Source organism: Eleginops maclovinus, chromosome 23 (assembly GCF_036324505.1).
Source record: "Eleginops maclovinus isolate JMC-PN-2008 ecotype Puerto Natales chromosome 23, JC_Emac_rtc_rv5, whole genome shotgun sequence".
Taxonomy (NCBI): domain Eukaryota; kingdom Metazoa; phylum Chordata; class Actinopteri; order Perciformes; family Eleginopidae; genus Eleginops; species Eleginops maclovinus.
In genome coordinates this window covers 24,844,568-24,862,595 of record NC_086371.1, presented here as the reverse complement: position 1 = coordinate 24,862,595, position 18,028 = coordinate 24,844,568, and the positions used below count along the sequence as shown (strand labels likewise).

At 43.8% G+C, this 18,028-nt stretch overlaps 2 protein-coding genes across 4 annotated transcripts; both read left to right on the top strand.

Annotated features, from left to right (window-relative positions):
* The first annotated feature begins 629 nt into the window (after positions 1-629).
* slbp (stem-loop histone mRNA binding protein) lies at positions 630-5,528 on the top strand. Of its 2 annotated transcripts, none has more exons than XM_063875704.1 (8): positions 630-797; positions 2,157-2,279; positions 2,358-2,471; positions 2,565-2,630; positions 2,706-2,828; positions 3,036-3,191; positions 3,884-3,992; positions 4,827-5,528. In XM_063875704.1, the coding sequence occupies exons 1-8, from the start codon at positions 739-741 to the stop codon at positions 4,899-4,901; spliced, it is 825 nt and encodes a 274-aa protein (XP_063731774.1). In that variant the 5' UTR covers positions 630-738; the 3' UTR covers positions 4,902-5,528. The 2 variants fall into 2 exon arrangements, with proteins under 2 accessions (XP_063731774.1, XP_063731773.1); XM_063875703.1 differs by having other exon boundaries at positions 2,559-2,630.
* Positions 5,529-6,168: 640 nt separating this feature from the next.
* Positions 6,169-18,006, top strand: immt (inner membrane protein, mitochondrial (mitofilin)). 2 transcript variants are annotated; one of them, XM_063876758.1, is made up of 14 exons: positions 6,169-6,372; positions 7,046-7,113; positions 7,279-7,468; positions 8,218-8,353; positions 8,892-8,984; positions 9,892-10,047; positions 10,254-10,387; positions 11,523-11,626; positions 12,209-12,344; positions 13,146-13,275; positions 15,152-15,375; positions 15,746-15,877; positions 16,086-16,215; positions 16,993-18,006. In XM_063876758.1, the coding sequence occupies exons 1-14, from the start codon at positions 6,331-6,333 to the stop codon at positions 17,598-17,600; spliced, it is 2,283 nt and encodes a 760-aa protein (XP_063732828.1). In that variant the 5' UTR covers positions 6,169-6,330; the 3' UTR covers positions 17,601-18,006. The 2 variants fall into 2 exon arrangements, with proteins under 2 accessions (XP_063732828.1, XP_063732827.1); XM_063876757.1 differs by having other exon boundaries at positions 7,276-7,468.
* Positions 18,007-18,028: the final 22 nt, after the last annotated feature.

Genomic DNA, 18,028 nt, shown 5'->3' with positions numbered 1-18,028 from the left:
TCCAGTGTGTTTGAGGTTATCCTTACAGTCACCCCTAGCCTCTTAATTTCCTCCATCATGACTCTCCTCTGAGCTGTAAACCTTCCACGTGCTCCACTGATTCGTCTTCCCTGCATTACAAAGTCCAGTCAGATGTTCCCCCACAATTGTTTAATGTTACGTTAAAATGACCCTCCCTATTCTAAAACTTGTCAAAACTCTCTTTCTCCTACACCCTACCCCACTCTTTCCTGGATGTAATACATATATTTCCTCCCCTTTGTCTAGAGATCGTGCTGCTTTTCTTTCATTATTCCACTGTCTGAAGTTCCATTTCCCCTCAGATTTTGAGAATAAGATTTTGTCGTCTATGATTTCCTTCATCAGCGCCTGTTTCGTTATTCTGTCAACCCTCTCATTTCCCACAATTGGCAATAACCCAAATAATAGCAGATAGAGTGCCACTATTGCAAATATCTGAGTGGTGTTTTTTGGGGGGGGATTTCAAAAGTATGTATTGTGTATATTATAGTTTCTATACTTTAAACTGTGTAGGGGCGATGCAGAGTTGCTTCTGCTGTGTTCTCTTAATTCGCGCCCAGTATCTTCATATATTTGCATGTATAGCCGCCCTTTCCTGTCACGTGACCTGTTGGATTGTTTGGGACCGCGCGCCTTTCAGTGTTGGCGGGTAGACACAACCCTGCCTGCTGCTGAGCTGACAACAAGGGTAACTTTACTCTACTTATCATCAAGAACATGTCGAACTGGACCAGAGGCCGACGACGTGAAGCTCGCGATAACGAACATGACAATGGGCAAGTTTCATAAACGCTAACGAGCCTGCATTGGGTTCACTTGATGGAATATTAGCTGGAACTCTTTCAGAATGTTATTTTGTGAAGGTGTTGCAAGCTAACCTACTACAAACACATTGACCTTTTCATTTATGTATTATTCTAATTACTTTAGCCGCACTGTAAGGCTGTGTTCATGTTTCAGTTGAGATGTAATCCCTGCACCTTGTGCACTGCGCTAACGTTAGTTAGCTTGTTGCTCGCTTTGAAATTATTTTACATTAGCCTTGAGGAAGTTAGCTACTCGTTCTGCTGTTTTCTTGACTGTTGAACGCACGATGGCGGCTCTGCTCTATTGTCGGCGGGTGCACAGGATGAAAAAACGGCGGTAAAGGCTAACCTCTGCTGAACAGGGCTGTAGTGCAGCTGTAAGTGGGGTTGGTATGCAGAGGGCTGAAGTGTTACCCACTACAGCCGGAGCATTCCTATTCTGAACAGTTGGGGCTTTGGGTAGTGACGGACGTTTTGCCTCGGTTGTTCATGGAATATACCGGCAGTGGTGTGCCTGGTTGTAAACAGTCCGTGAATGTGAATTGATAGGCCTCAGCACCCCCACCCAGACCCTTAGACACTGTCGGATTGATAATGGATGGACGAACAGCTGGCCAGAACAGGAAGTCAGTCGCGGGAGAACCTTGTCAATGAACTATTTCTAATTCATTCGACTCAGAAGCTGATTAAGTTAGCGCTTCTACTGTCGGTGGCCATGTTTGTGGCTGTCATACATCCGGGTCTCACCGCTGGTTTCTTTTCTCTGAAAGAGGATTTACCAGTTGTGTTTGGAAACCAACCGACAGCTAGTTTGAAGGAATGGTGTAAAGTAGATTTACCCAGTACAATTTTGGAGTACGTACTTGTACTTAACTTGAACACATCTACTTTGTTCTTTTACTCCACTACAACCTAGAGGTAAAATTGTGTACTTTTATTTCAATACATTTATTTAATCCCTTTAGTTGTTAGGCAGATTTGGATTAATGATGGTAAATATAATCAACCCTTAAATCAGACTTTAGTTCACCTGGAGTAAATTCAGCAGCTACCCTGCAGTATAAAAAGTCATTAAAACTAGCTATTATTCATTCATTTGCCTCCGAATAACAAAGACTGACTCAATTTCCAAAGTTGCGCCTCTTGACCTTTTTCTATGTAGCCGGCATGCATCTACTGTGTGTTCAGCTTACTTTGTGCTGTATTTGTTTGAACAGATAGAAACGATTAATAGAGACACACTAGCACTGAAGGGCTACTAAATTGACATTGAACATTATGCTAGCATGTTAAAATGATGTGCTAACTTTACTTGTCTATATTTTGTAGGAGCTCTGGTCCGTCCCGGTGGTCCCACTGCAGGAAACGAGGGGTCGACGGAAGCCTGCGGGCCAACAGAGAGGGGGACGCTGGTCCAGAAAAGGGTGGGGAATCCGACAGCAGAAAGGCTAGGTAAGAGAATACAGCTGCAATAAAAACACACTTCATTCAACTTGACTCAGTGTGTTAATGCTTGTGCTTTCTCCCTAGTTTCACCACTCCAGAGAGCACAGGCCCGGTATCTCGCTGCGGCAGAAAGGCTGACTGGGGCAGCCAGGTGGAGAATGATGAAATGAGGAGAGACGTACACAGAGACATGCAACGGTAACCACACTCTGCTTCTTTCTCCGTCGTTCAGAGCGCACTTTCCACTGAGTCATCATTTGAACTGACTGTGTGTGCACTGTTTAGTTACAGGAGGAGGATACTGGGTGCAGAGGTTCCCCAAAGAGAGAGGAAGATCTCCTCTGGCTCATCGGAAAGGTATGTCTGCTTCTCTCGCAGTTCTTCATTGTTGGAGTCTGTACGTGCGAAAACACCTGTCTCTGTCTGCTCCAGCTGTGACTCGCGAGAGGGAGAAAACATCGAGACCGATGAGGCAGTGTTGCTACGGCGACAGAAACAGATCAACTATGGAAAAAACACACTGGCCTATGATCGGTACATTAAGGAAATTCCAAAGTAGGTCAACACTCACACAATCCTTATGGAGCACTGCACCTGAGGCACCCATGTTTGTGTCATTGAACAATAATACATGTTTTAAAGTGCTCAAATATTATAAAACAATAATGTTTATGCACCACAACAAATTCGTTGGACGTGCAAACCTATTTGGCAATCAAACTGATTATGATTTCTGATCTTTACTTTTCCTTTTGTTTCTAGACATCTGCGTCAGCCGGGTGTTCACCCCAAGACTCCAAATAAGTTCAGGAAGTACAGCCGTCGCTCCTGGGATCAGCAGATCAAACTGTGGAAGGTCAAACTGCACGCCTGGGATCCCCCAACAGAGGAGGGTCAAGACAAAGTCCTTGATGACATGTAAGGAGAGATTAAGTTTTCAACGAGGATGCAAGTTAACGGCTTAATGCATCAACTTTGAGAACCCTAATATACATATATCGCTATCAGTAAAGAAAGAACAGTTCAGCTCCAAACCCCTGCCAGATGGGTCTCTCAACACACACACACACACACACACACACACACACACACACACACACACACACACACACACACACACACACATCCCCAAGTAAAAGTGGCAGTACCACTTTGTAGATGCACTGTAACAAGTAAAAGTCCTGCTCAAAATAAACTTGTAAAAGTAGTGTATTACGATTAGACATAATATTGTTTTATCACAGATGGTAGATTTGGGCCCAATTTTTAATCGCTTAATATCCTGCTGTATATATCAGTATAGTAACTAATGCTTTCAGGTACATGTGGAGCTGTACTGGCTTATAAAAACATCAAGACAGAAGAAGTACAGTAGTTGAGTAAATGCACTTGCTTAATTTGTTGCCACAGCTAGCAGTCCCTCTACCTTAAATTAACTTAAATTAGACTTGCTGCTTTCGCTGTTTGCCCAGCTCATGTACCCTGGCCTGGGATATTGAAAGAAATGTCTACTTCTGAGGGACACCGATATTTAATTGCCTCCCTGCTGTAGACACTGTGTTCTGTCTTTTTGCTGATGGTCATGTTGGTGTTTGTCTTCTGCTCTCCAGTGAGGAGCTGGGAATCGATGATGTAATGGACATTGAGCTGGACTTCCCGAACTTGACAGACTTTCAGAATGCCCCAGCCTCTCTTGCCACACACAGCCGCTCACTGGAGGTAAGATTGATAACTTTGAGGATTTGAATTCACTATGAGATCAGAATAATTAGAAACACCACAGAACCTGTAGTACCACTTTATTTGAAGGAGACAGCAGGTCAGCTGAAAATGCAAAAATGTGTTTACAGGTAAATACACTATTCAAAATGTATGGAAATGAATGTTTCCAATAAATATATGAATGATATCCTTTAGAAAACAGCCACCGAATGCATGCCCATTAGTATCCCAGTTAGGAGCTTATTGTGGATATGTTTAACATGGTTACATGTCTCTTAACATGATAGACTAACAGTTTCCACATTACTGACACAACACAATATGATTTTTTGGGCGTGTCGCCATTACATGTAGATTGTATTTGCATTGACTTTACATGTGCTTTACAATTGTTTTCAAGTTGGGCGTCAAATTTGCGTGGTGTTGCCTGACGTTGAATCAGAAAACCAAAACATTAGCTGTTAGTGCACAGAGCTCACAGCTCCTCATATCTGTTCAGAAACTGGAGAAAAGTTATACATGTACAGACCACAGACTCTCTGGCATGGCGAATACAGTCGCTGCTTTATTTATGACGTTGTGAGTGTGGACGGAGCAGCTACAACGTTAGCTTAGTTACTCAAACCCAGCTCCACTCAGAAAACACACATTTTAAAAGTGTTATCCCTACCGTCTTCTGAATCAGGTGTTTACTGACACATGTCCAGCTTCCTCTGTCAGCATACAGTCTATCCAAGTTTCTGAAACAAAACCATAAGTGCAGGTAAAAAAACTGGTGCTTTATGAGAATTACGTTTTATTGATTGATTTTTTTTTTTCTCTCTTGCTCAGGGGGACGACGACTGTTCGGGTACTCCAGTTAAAATACAGAAGACTGAAATTACAGAGGAGCCTGACTTGGCGTAGTTCATTGCCGAAATGAAATCGAACATGTTGACACACCTCCCAAATGTTCATCCATCTCTTCCCTGACACTTCTGGAAGCCCACCATGTTCCCACAGTGACTCTGTTCCAGATTCAATCGACTCCATCTGCTCCACGCTGTTTCAGCTGAAGGCATTAGTTCAACACTGTCCCTTATATTTACGACCCATATGTAATGTTCTTATTCACAATATTCACTAGGCTTCTTTTTTTTTCTTTTCCAGTGCTTCTTAATTCATAGGTTGGGACCTTTTACAGATTCCTAGCCTGCTCAGGGAATCTTCTTTTATGGCAAGATTTTACAGGTGTTTGTTTAACTCTGGTCGGTTCAAATAGTTTAGGATTAGGTGTTCACAAAAAAAAATGTAGCATACTTACCGAAGTCAAAAGTTTCTTCAAATCGATTTAATGGGTCGGGCAAACTAAAGTATTGATAATGATTCATATTGACAATAACTTTTCCCAAGAATGTACAAATTTAAACACTGCATTACTTCAGTTATATTGGGCTGTGATTTGTTTTTGTACTTGTTTTTTATTGCAAATGTTATGTGTTTTTTGCTGGTTCCTTTATGGTGAAGACTTTCAAATAAAAAAGAACAATGTTGCATGTGTTATGTTGTTATAAGCAGCCCCATAAATGTAGATGTAAAGCTACCATACCTGCAGCTCTGGTTTCATTAAGGTGAGGGGTTTTCAAATGTATATCTGCTTTTCTATCATTAATTTATGGATATTGTTTATTCAATTCATAGTAATAACAGAAACTGATAAACTACATAGAGAAGCATTTCTGCTGGAAGATGATTTTTTTTAAAAAAATACTTTTAGTTTAATAGGCTTCTTTTCTGATACGTGCAGTGTTTTCTTCTCCCTGGGGCTTGGTCACTGAGCCTGTGTCTTTGTTCTTATTTTCTAATGCAGCACAATGCTGTTTAGCAGTGGGAAATCTTGTTAGCTACCCAACTGGGTATTTATTTTTAAAGAGTCATGCACCCTTCAAAATCAATCGACTGAGTGGGCACCAGTGCCATTTGTGACTGAACATGCATTTCAGGATCTGAGATCAGTTTTAACAGAAGGGAATGTATCCACACGATGGATCTCTGTGGGTAAATTTGGTAAAGCAAGTTAGTTCACCCTTTAAATTCCACAAAAGCTGGCCATGACGCCACCAGCCTGGGGGGAGTGCAGATCCTGCAGCACAGGAAGGGATTGCTCAGTGGAGTGAAGCTAGTTGTAGTTTAACTTTTGACCAGGGAGGCAGTATGCTGCACACAGGCATTTAGCTAGCTAATATACAAAGAAGAAGAGTGGGAGAGAAACGAAAAGAAGGACGAGAGGAGAAAACACGTACTGCTACTGTGCAGGTTAAACTGATTGGCACTTGAGAAACAGTGATTTTGGACCATGCTGAGAGCTTGTCTGAGAGGGGCTAACAGCAGCGCGCGGGTAAGAGCAGCCTACACAGCCAGCCGGGAGCTAACATTAGCGTTAGCATTAGCATGTTGTCATTCAGTGACCCACAGACCTGCCCAAGGTGCCACTGTCGGTTTAATTGAAAATACGGGTTTATTGTTAACATCAGCATGATTTCCGATGCTTGTGCTTATAATTCACAGGGCTCTGTATGGAACTGTAGCTTGACTTTAGCAAGAGCAGATCAGAACCTTGCTAACGTCAGTGCTAGCTGTTAGCTTCTAGTGACATATGGGCTAGTGACATACAGCCAGCATGGAGACAGCTCTGTTACTGACGGGGAGTGCAGTATATCCACAGCGCCACAGTACATGTCACTGTACCCACCATGCAGTTAGGAGGGAGGGATCACAGAATGTACATACATAGTGTACAATGACATTACATAATCATATGCAGTCAATGGGCGCGCCCCGGTGTTCACCTGAGCAACGGTCAGTACCGACGAGCTGCTCAGAAACATCCCGTTATTCCTCTTCTGTATTCAAGTACAGAAAATAAGTACAGTTCACAGTTAGTTTCTATTTAACTTGTAAAATGTCAAATGCATGCCATCAGGACGTTAACACACATCACAAAGGTACATAATGAATGTCAGATGTTGAAGCTATAGCACCGTCTGTCCCTCGCCTTCCTCTCTCTCCAGAAGAACTTTGGGAGAACCCCTCTGACCAATCTGCAACCCTGCCGTCACTACACAGCGGGAGAGAGCGGGTAACACACACACACACACACACACACACACACACACACACACACACACACACACACACACACACACACACACACACACACACACACACACACACACACACACACACACACACTGTGCTAAATTTGCCCTCTTGACATGACATCAGATCCTTGTCTCTGCAGCAGTGGTGCTGCTAAAGTGGTAGCGGCTGGCCTGGTGACTGTCGGAGGTGGTATTGGAGGTACAATACTGTATGCCAAATGGGATCCCAAGTTCAGAGCAGGCGTGGAGAAAAATGTTCCGTACTCGGACAGGCTGCTGGGTCTGGCTTTGGGACCCGCTTCTCAATACGGCGGCCTCCCCATCAAGAACCAGGTCAGAATGGACTCTCAGCACCTTGGTGCAATGTCCTGAGTGCTAGCTGAAATCAATTTTCTGTGACAGCATTTTTAGAATGCTACAGGGTGTCAAAGTGTAGTACATCCAATAGAATGTTGCAGGAATGATTCTTGAACCCAGAACTGAATCAGTATTTTTGTGTATCTTTTGTTGTTAACACAAGAATAACATATATAAAAAACTTAACATTTAGTTAAGAAAATTCCCCATTTGTGAATTGTACAGCTTGTATGTATCTTTATAAAGGCATCTGCTATCAGATGGCTGAAGAGACCACAGAGGGGGTCGCAGGACATTATTGCTAGTGCAGCTTTACAGCATCCATGTTTTATATTGCACTCTTGCAAACTATTTTCAATAAATCTTAAAGCTACTTCTGTGTCCACCGTGTCAGTGGTAGAGCGGGCTTCTCATGTGCGTACTTATATAGTATTATTTCTTATTGATTAAAAACGGGAAGTTTCATCAGGTCATGCCAAGAGGAAAGCCCTGTTGAAGATGTATAAAACTATTTGCAACTTCTGATATAGTTGTCTTTTTGTGGGGGGGAAACAGAAGCTCCAGGGCTGATCTCAAACAACCATTTTCCTGCAGGACTTAAAATGAAAGATGTCCTGCGCATCTAAAGGATCAGGGTTCATTTATATGCAGCGCTCACAGACTGTGTATGCTGCACAAACATCTTTGAGGCTCTCAGTAAACTAACTGCCTTTCCTGCTCTTTAGGAGATGGCCCAGCCTCCATCTATGATGGAAAAACCGCAAAAGGGGTCCAAAGCTAAGATGGAGAAGAAGTTGAAAGATGAGAGCCCAGCCGCTGAAGCGGGTCCTGTCCCAGCTCAGCCTGCTCCCAGCATAGAGGGTAGGTCTCATCGGGTTCAGACCCACATCATCTACTGCAGTCAGGCGCTTTGTACCGTGCAACATGAATGCTCTAATCCATCTTTTCATTTATCTTTGTGACATTAAATCAAACAAGGTTCCGCATGTATTGTAGGAGGTGGCAGCAGAGTGCTTACTGTATGTTAACAACCTAACATAGCCATATTTTAAACGGAGCTGCACTCGTGTTGCTCTTATTTTTACGAAATCAGATAGCACACTGTAGCACAAGTTATGTCCCATGATGCAAATTTCCACATGGATGATGTTAGCTTAGCCACCAAAGCCAGTCTGACTAATAAATTACAGATTTAGAGCCGACAAACTGAAGAGAAATTACTATGATGCCATAACACATTTTGTAAAACTCCATGACCCGGAACATTACTGACTATAAGTATGACATATGACTAGTTCAGGCTGATCAAGGTTCCCAGTAGGTGTCTTTCAACAATGACCGCCTCCCTGCACATTATCCCGCTTAACAAACTGTTGTTGTGTGTCTCCATCCCATCCAGAGGCTTCAACAGAGGCTACTCACATCATCTCAGCTATCAGTGAAATGTCCTCAGTCCCCGCTCCCTGCGACTCAGAGGCAGCTGCAGTGAAAGGTAACGCCTCCTCCTAACCTCTGTACACCTTCATATCTTAAAGCATCATCAATGTTACATCTCTGTGTACAGCAGATGTGTTTGAAAACTCAGAGATCCCCAAGTCTTTACCCAGCTGACAGTTAGCTCTGAACAATAATCAACACAAAGCCCCCTTGCACTGTGTGTTAAATCACACATCAACGCTACCAGTCATTATGACATTGTGTTTAGCTGACTTACATACACTTCACTCCCGTAGACTGTGGGTGATTTTTGGGGTTTGGTTCTTTCTCCCAAATCGGCGCACTCTCCGTCTGAGCCTCAATCGCCCAGCTGTAAGGGAACAGCTCACTTTGTGTCTGATCATTCGATCACTACAAAGTGTTTGATAAATGTACGGCACATTTGCTAACCCTCCTGATTTTTCTCTTTTTGTAATTGCCTTCTCCTGGCTTCCCTCCTGGCGTCACAATTCTCCTGTAACTCTTTATTATTTATAACAAATTTCCCAATTTCTTTTCCCACATCTTTATCATCACCCATTGCTGGCGTGTCTGCACCCAAAAACGCAACTGTTCCCACACTGATATCAATACAGATACACCAGGGTTGTTTCCTGGCACCTGCTTCTACCTGACTCTTTGCTCAAGAATTCCTGTTTCTAACCAAAGTTGTGAAGGGAAGGGTCTTTTGTAAACTCTGCTGCTTTTGTGTCAAGCATTGGGATCACACTAATGTGTGTAACCACTGAGGGGGCAGTGGTGTGCACAGAATGGGCATTACAATTAAAAGTGTTTTTTTGTTTTTGTTATGTTCACTGTTTTACAGACACAATAATCATATAAAGTCTGTGAAGCTCAGAGACTTCAGGGTTGGAAAATGACAGAGTAAGATGACATTGTGTCTGTGTGTGCCCATTCTCTAGAGGAGTGCAAAGAGTGCCACGACCATAAGGATACTGCATTGTCAGCGATGGATGAGCCTGAGCCTGTGGCATCAGAGGCCCTGAAGGAGCGACCAGTGGAAGAAGTGACCGCTAGACTGGCTCTACAGGACCAGGAGGAACAGGAAATCATCACATGTAGGCTGGAAAACACACACACACACACACACACACACACACACACACACACAAAAACTCCAGAAAGTGAATGAATAAAATATTTAATTTTCTTTTCAATGCAATCCAATTTCAGTGAGAAACGACTTTAACTCCTCCTGTTCACTCCTTGCTACTGTCCACTCTCTGTCTCCCCCTCATGGTGTGTATGTGTTTGTGTTTTGCAGCTGTATCAGCTAGTCTGGACGAGTCCCTTGCCAGCTCTGCTAAAGCTACCCTGCAGGCGATTGGAGCTCAGGAGGCCGCACTGCAGGCTATCGCTCAGCACACCGTCAAACTGAAGGAGGCGATGGAAGCAGAGGTACAGGGGACAGGGTGTGGTCTGATCACAATAGCCCTGGCCCAGACGTTTTTTCCAACCCGGTTTAGATTCAACCACAACCACTTCTGCATTAGTATAGCTCTGCGTGACGGACGTATAAAGAGAACGACCCCATGTTGACAACGCTGGAGCGATATGGGCCGTTTATCAGTCAGGGCTTCATACAGCATCTTTTTCATAGATGAACAGAATGCTTTGTATAATATGAAAGAAAATCACAGTTATGCATAGCTTAGTAAATGTCATTTCAAAGATACATATTAATTGAACATGGATTCAAAAATAACTCGAAACCAATATGTAGTCAACAGCTCATTTTCAGTTTTGTCTGCTTTTGTACACAAGTACAGTATTTGGGTTAATGTTCTTTGTTACTCTCCAACACTGTTAGAGGATAAAAAAGGTACTTGCTGCACTGAATAACAACCCATAACATATTTTTTCCAAGCCAGAGTAGAAGTGACATTACTTCAGCGTCGTTAACATGGGAACATTCTCTTCATACGTCCATGATGCAGTCAGCAGAGCGACGTAAATAAGGAAGTGGGCGTGGCTAAATCTGAACTGGGTTGGTAAGACGATAGACTTGGCCCAGACACATCGAACCAAACAAGAACTAACAGCTGATGTTAGTCCTTCAGGAAACCGCAACACCTAGGTCTGTGAAACCGCTGACACATAAGACAGAGCACACTGAGACACCAGTCTCAGTCCCTGATGTTTCCAAACAGCATGTCAATTTAAAATGATTAGTCTATTGGAAAATAAGAAAAGATTAATCAGAGCAATGACTCCAGAACTGACTGACACACAAAACAACAAGTTGACTCAAGAAACAAGCAACACGTAGCTAACTCTGTTTGATGAAAGTACTGGACCAGAAGCCCAGTTTAGTTACTGTGTTTTGGAGTGAGTGGCTGGACACACAGGAGCCTGTAGTAAGAGCTTGGTACGAGTGCCCCCCCCCTCGGGAGGTATCCATGCCCAGGGATTTCCATAGGAGTTATTGGCTTTAAATCCCTTACAGCCAACTCCTAACCATCTAACCATCACATCTGGGCTTTTTATGTGCAACATAATGCCTCAGAGTGGTTAAAGTTCTATATGAATCCAGGTCCCGCCCGAGGAGAAGTCCGCCCAGTGGAAGGATCTGGAAGCTTCTCTAGCTGAGAGAACCAGCGCTGTGACTTCTGCTGAAACTGCCTTGTCAAATGCCAAGTAAGACATGTACCTCAACACACACACACACACACACACACACACAGCTTCTCCATCTTAAGATATGTGTTCTTGGCTCTGTGGTAGAACTGCTTTTTTGGTCCCTGACGCTAGATAACCCATTATTTGATATTTCATAGTGAAAACAATAATCATCTCCGGTAATGAAGGTGCAGAGGGACACGTCCACATTAAACTGCATGGTAACCATACAGATACACCTACAGATGAATTTGAAAGATGCGAAACAGAAGGGTTAGAGTACCTCCCTGCATGTTCCCTGGCAGCACGCTCTGATGGTGATGGAATATTATAGGATGTTTGCATCAATGTGATGAAGTCCCTGCTGTTCACATATTGCCATACACACACCCTGTCCTGATAACTTAGACATCTCCAGGGGCCAGCAGGGGCCTCCATCATTCCAGCCATGAGAATCGTGACATTATTCAGCTGCACACTCACACTGGCGGTCTGGAGCCTGAGTCATGTGACCATGGATGCATTGTGAGAAGGGTTGCTAAGTATCACCCTTACTCACCATCAGATTTTCACCCAGTTTACTGAATCTCCCCCCCTCAGTGAAGCCTTACACAGTCTGAAGGCGGTGATTGACAGCTCCAAGGGGCTGAAGGTGGCTGCTGTGCGCCCTCTGGTTCTAGCAGCAGAGGAGAATCTCCATAACATGGTGGTGGACCTGGACAAAGTGGTAACCAAGGTGAGGACAGTGTTTGTGTTCAGTGAAGGAAATCAGTAATTGATCCGATTTTGTAAGTTGCCCACTTAGAAAGAATTTAAAAGTCTATACTTTTAATGTTAGGTTTATTTTAACAGTGAGAGACAGAATATAAAGAAGAAAATCCAGAAATGTACATTAAGACTTAGATGAATTTGGGTTTAATTGGAGGAAATAATTATTTGATCCCTTTGCAAACAAGGATTGTGGCTCCCACGGAGTGGTTAAATAAGTCCTCTCACTTTAAGAAAGTACTCCTGATGTCAACTCTTTACCTGCAGAAAAGACACCTGTCCACAGTCAATAAATCAGATTACAACCTCTCCACCGAGGGCCAGACCAGAGACAGCTCTTGTGATCATGGTGGAACTAATGTCTAAGGACATCAGGGACCAGATTGTAGACCTGCACAAAGCTGGAATAGAAGACAAGACCACCAGCAAGCAGCTTGGTGAGAGAGAGACAAGTGGTTTGATTATTAGAAGATGGAAGAAGCACAAACTGACCATCAATCACCCTCAATCTGGATCTCCACCATCTAAGATCTGGTCTCTTGGGGCATCAATGATCATGAGAAAGGTGAGGGGTCAGCCAAGAACTACAGGAGGGACCTGTTAATGACCTCTTTTTTCCACTTCTTGCTGAGAGATTGGTGTTCAGTTGTCTGTGTGGTGCGATGGAGAGTCAGAGGATCTAACTATTACAATTCATCCTGAGAGGTATGAGTGTGGGAGCCACGTTACAAGACGAACAACACACAAACCTTTTTTTGTGTGTGTGCAGGTGCAGTCTTCAGAGTCAGAAGCTAAGATTGTCTCCCAGTACAGTGAGCTGGTTAATGAAGCCAAACTACAGTTCCAGAGGGAGGTGACCAGCCTCACTCCAGAGATCCAGGCCAACTGGAAGGGGCTCAGTAAGGCCACACACTGTCTCTCACACACACACAACTTAACTCTGGTGCCTGGTGTATGGCTGTGGTGTGGTGTGTATGCTGTTTTATGATACAATCAGAGACACTCTAGCGTCATGGTGAGCCAACAGTCTACAGAGAGTCACACCACAGGTTTTAGATTGAGCTCTGGGTCTGGGACTTGGCCATTCCATGACACTGACCTTTATTCCTGTAAACCAGGGGGTTTCCAAACTAAGCACCAGGGGCCAACTGCGGCCCATGGTCCATTTTGAATTCGCCCTCAGCAAATTCTAAAAGTATAATGGAACATGGCCCACTTCTGAAACCTGTGCAGGTCTTATATTGTACTTGTTGTGTCTTAATAAGCCCACATCTCAAATAAATTCAGTCGATTTTAAAGTAAAACATATTTTCTAACAAATCTTAGTTGATAAAAAAACCAAACGTATTGACATTACAAGCTTGATATAGAGCCTCCATATTTCCCCTATAGTCAATCTGAGGCTTCTGTTGTAAGGGATGAGCTACCAACCCTTTGAGTAACACAATAAAGTAAACCCTACGGAGAGCTGAGATGGAGGCTGTGTTTTCATAAAGCATATTCAAGTATGAAGCATACCTACACCTACATTTGATTGGTTTTGCTAACTTCTAACTTAACTTAAGAGGCAATATACCTCACCTTTAGTGAGGGGCCCAGCCCTTTGTATGTTTTCTGTATGTGGCCCTCAGTGGAAACAGTTTGGACCCCCCTGCCTTAACCCGAGTGTTGCTCTGGCAGTAAGCTTTGTGTCATTGTCCTGCTGGAGGGTGAAGCATCTAATATCTAAAGAGTTCACCTGCCAAAACCGTTTTGAACCTGTTTTTAGGTCTTAAACACAATACTAAACCACCATTCCTGTCTCTGTAGAGCCGTGGTTCTCAAACTCTTACAGTCAGGCCCCCTTTGGGTAATGGAAATATTTTCGAGCCCCCAAACCCGGTTCCGACCTAGATTGGTAGGATTAATTGTATGTAGCTGTACAACCTTTACATTTTCTCTGCTAATAATAACAACACACAGAGATCCAACTATAATGTTGTATGTTATTATGGATAAAACATAAAGACTGTGAAATGAATATGGTATTTCTATTTGTTATTTTTGTTATTTGTTTAGGGAAAAACAAAACAAATTGGAAACAGAATAAAATGAATAAATTGTTTTAATTAAAATAGCTTTATTTAATATATATAGTGGGTTCTGGACTGCTAGCACACGTATCATACCTGCAGTAACTAAGTACATTTACTAAAGCACTGTACTTAAGTACAATTTTGGTTTTGCTACTTTGTTCTTTTACTCCACTACATTTATTTAATCCCTTTAGTTACTTTACAGATTTGTATTAATGATGTGAAATATAACCAACCCTTAAATCAGGCTTTAGTTCTTCTCCCACCTTACAAGTAATTGGGGCAACAGAGCTTTGATTTATGGCAGAAAGCTGTGCATCTCTCCGTCTGAATAGGATGCCTTTTGGCCAGTTGATGATGGATTTCTCCTGATTACGTGAAAATAGTTCTGTCAAACGAGCTTCGTCCACATCGAGCCTTATAGAGTGTACGTTTTGAGTTTTTTATTATAACAAAGCGCAACCAATGTTTGTTTCCAACTTCCTCCCAGCTTCACACGCCCCCCCTGCAGTACCTCCGCTGCACGCCCCCCAGTGTGAGAAGCACTGCTGTAGAGAGTGCCGCTCGGTCAGCATCAGTACCCTGTCTTATTCTGTTTGTGTTTAGGACCCTTGTGCTTTACTGTTCCAGATAAACACCTGAATGGATTTATGTAGACTCAGTAGACATATTTTCAAAGTAAGGTGTCTTTGTGTTTGAGCTGGAAAGCTGTCGGAGGATGACCTGAACGCGCTGATCGCCCACGCTCACCGTCGCATCGACCAGCTGAACCGAGAGCTGGCGGAGCAGAGGGTCCGGGAGCAGATCCACATCGACGCTTCGCTGGAGCAGCAGAAGCTGGAGGACCAGAAGGCCCTGGAGAAGGCTGTGAGCACCGCCCTGCAGCACGTCAAGGAGGAGGCCCGGCTGGAGCAGGAGAGGAAGGTACGCACAGGGGTAGTGGGAGGTTCTGTATGAGGTCCTGTTTGTGCCTCCGGACTGCATCATCTGCAGGGAGGTAAGGCCGGGCAACAGATAACTGTCACCAAAAAAATAATCCTTATCTTGACTGGACAAAGTGAAAATATGTTTTATCCAAACTGACCCTACCTCACATCACTGCCATTATGGATACCTTTTTATCACAAGCCTTAATTAAGAGGAGAAAATGACATATTCTACATTTTCAAATTGACTTTAGATCTGTTTTAAATTGCTAAACATGTTACCTCTACCACATTTTTAAGCAACATATCATTTTCTGCACTGCATGTAATCTGTTGTATCTAATGGAGCTAACCCTGTCTGTGTGTAGCTGTCTGAACTGAGGGAGGTGATGGAGGCGGAGATGAGGACCCAGCTGAGGCGGCAGGCAGCGGCTCACACAGACCACGTCCAGGACGTCCTGAAGGTGCAGGAGCAGGAGCTGAGAGCCGACGCTGAGCAGGTGTGCACACATTATAAATCAGATCATTCCTCCTGTATAACTTCAGTCGTATGTAAAGAAGGAGATTTTCATATTTATTTATATTTTATGATTGGGGTTATCATTATATTATCCTTCATTGTTCTGTTAATTTCAGTCACTTCTTGAGTAGAATAGCAGCTTTAGTCCTCCACATGGTGCAGCTGGTGTAACTGTGTGATGTGTTCAGGTGCTGAGCAGGAAGATGCTGGAGCAGGAGACCAGCTACCGGCAGCTGAGCCAGGAGCAGCTGGACAACTTCACTCTGGATATGAACACGGCCTACGCCAGGCTGAAGGGGGTGGAGGAGGCCATCGACAGTAAGAAAAAAAGACACACACACTCACACACTCACCGCCAACCTTCCCATTGTTAGACAACCACAGCGCTTCAGATCATTTCTCCGGTCTTCGCAGTGGTAACGTGTATATATATATATATATATATATGAAGAAAAAATGAAGAGACCACTGCAGCATTATTATTATTTATAGGTGTGTCTTTGACTTAAATTATTATTATTTTTAAAATGTATTCTTTAAACTACTGACAACATTTCTCTGTGTTGGACACTGGAATGGCTGCCATACATGTAGAGATAAAGATACAATGTGGAGTGGTCTCTTCATTTTTTCCGGAGCTGTATTGTGTTTTATGATACATTCATTTAAAGTTGAAATTGAGATGCCTGCTTACATTTATTGAACATACAGTATTTTGGTCTTGTTAATAAAACAATGACCGGAAGAAATAAAGCATTTAAGTTTCATTAATCTTTAGTGTTGGTGCAGACACTGATATACCTAAAGGTGCTAGTAATGGCGGTTTGTTAACGTGTGTACGCTATCTGGACATTAATGAAAAACTGTTTGTACAGCAAATTTCATGTGCTAATTATAAAATAATTGGGATTTCCATATTATCCCAATGATCAGGGGAATCTGCTTAGAAGTCTCAAAAAAGGTACTGGAAGTAATTGACATTTTGTAACATAAATGTCACAGCAAGGACACGTCATTTTTTTAAAGTGATAGTTCATAAAGAGTAACAGATGGTGTTTGAGGGTGTGTTAATCCTTCCCTGTGCTCTGCCTGCAGGCCACGTGTTGGCGGAGGAGGAGGCCCGTAAGGCGCACCACCTGTGGCTCTCTGTGGAGGCTTTGAACTTCACGCTGAAGACGGCGGAGGCGGACGTGCCCACGCAGCCCCTGCAGGGCGCTGCCCAGGCTGTGCGGGACAGCTGCCATGACAACGACTTCGCTCTGGCCCTGGCCTCGGCGCTGCCCGAGGAGTCGCTGCAGCGTGGCGTGTACAGCGAGGCGTCTCTGCGCGCTCGCTTCCACGCTCTGCGCTCGCTGGTCCGCCGCGTCGCTCTCATCGATGAATCTCACAACTCTCTGTACCAGTACTTCCTGTCCTACATCCAGGCTGCACTGCTGTTTGAGGACAAACACCAAACCCCCCCCACCCAGTTGAGCAGTGAAGACCTGGATCCCTTCAAGCTTCTGGCTTACGCTAGCTTCTGCTTAGAGCACGGGGACCTGGAGCTCGCAGCCAAACTGGTGAATCAGCTGAGAGGAGAGGCCCGCCGAGTGGTCGAGGACTGGCTGACTGAAGCCCGGCTCACGCTGGAGACCCGGCAGGTGGTCAGCCTGCTGTCGGCCTACGCTAATGCTGTGGGCTTAGGAACCACCCAGGCCCCGTAGGCTGGTCCTAACCTGGCCCCCTAAAAGGAACTGTCACTGAGAATGTGTGAGGAGTCTCTGCAGCGGTGGAGCCTGTGGAGGAAGAGAGCTGGAAGATGCTAGAAGAGGTTTCCAGTGGTGTATTCCTTTTGAGGTGGCTCAAGTTAACGGCGTGGTAAATGTTCAGATACAACAGAAGTTTATTTGTTTTAAAGCACTAAGTCACTGTGGAGGATAATTTGTATAATAAAATGAACGCACCTTCTCCCCTAGTCCCGTCTATCCAGGCCCACAGCCTTTGGTTCAGGTATTTATTTTTAACCAACCCCCCCCCCACCGGCCTAATTCCCCCACTGATTAAAGAATATGTAATACTTCTTTTGTTTGTCACAGCTGCATATGTTTCAATAAATCATGAAGAATGGTATCTGTGGATGTGTGCTTTCCTG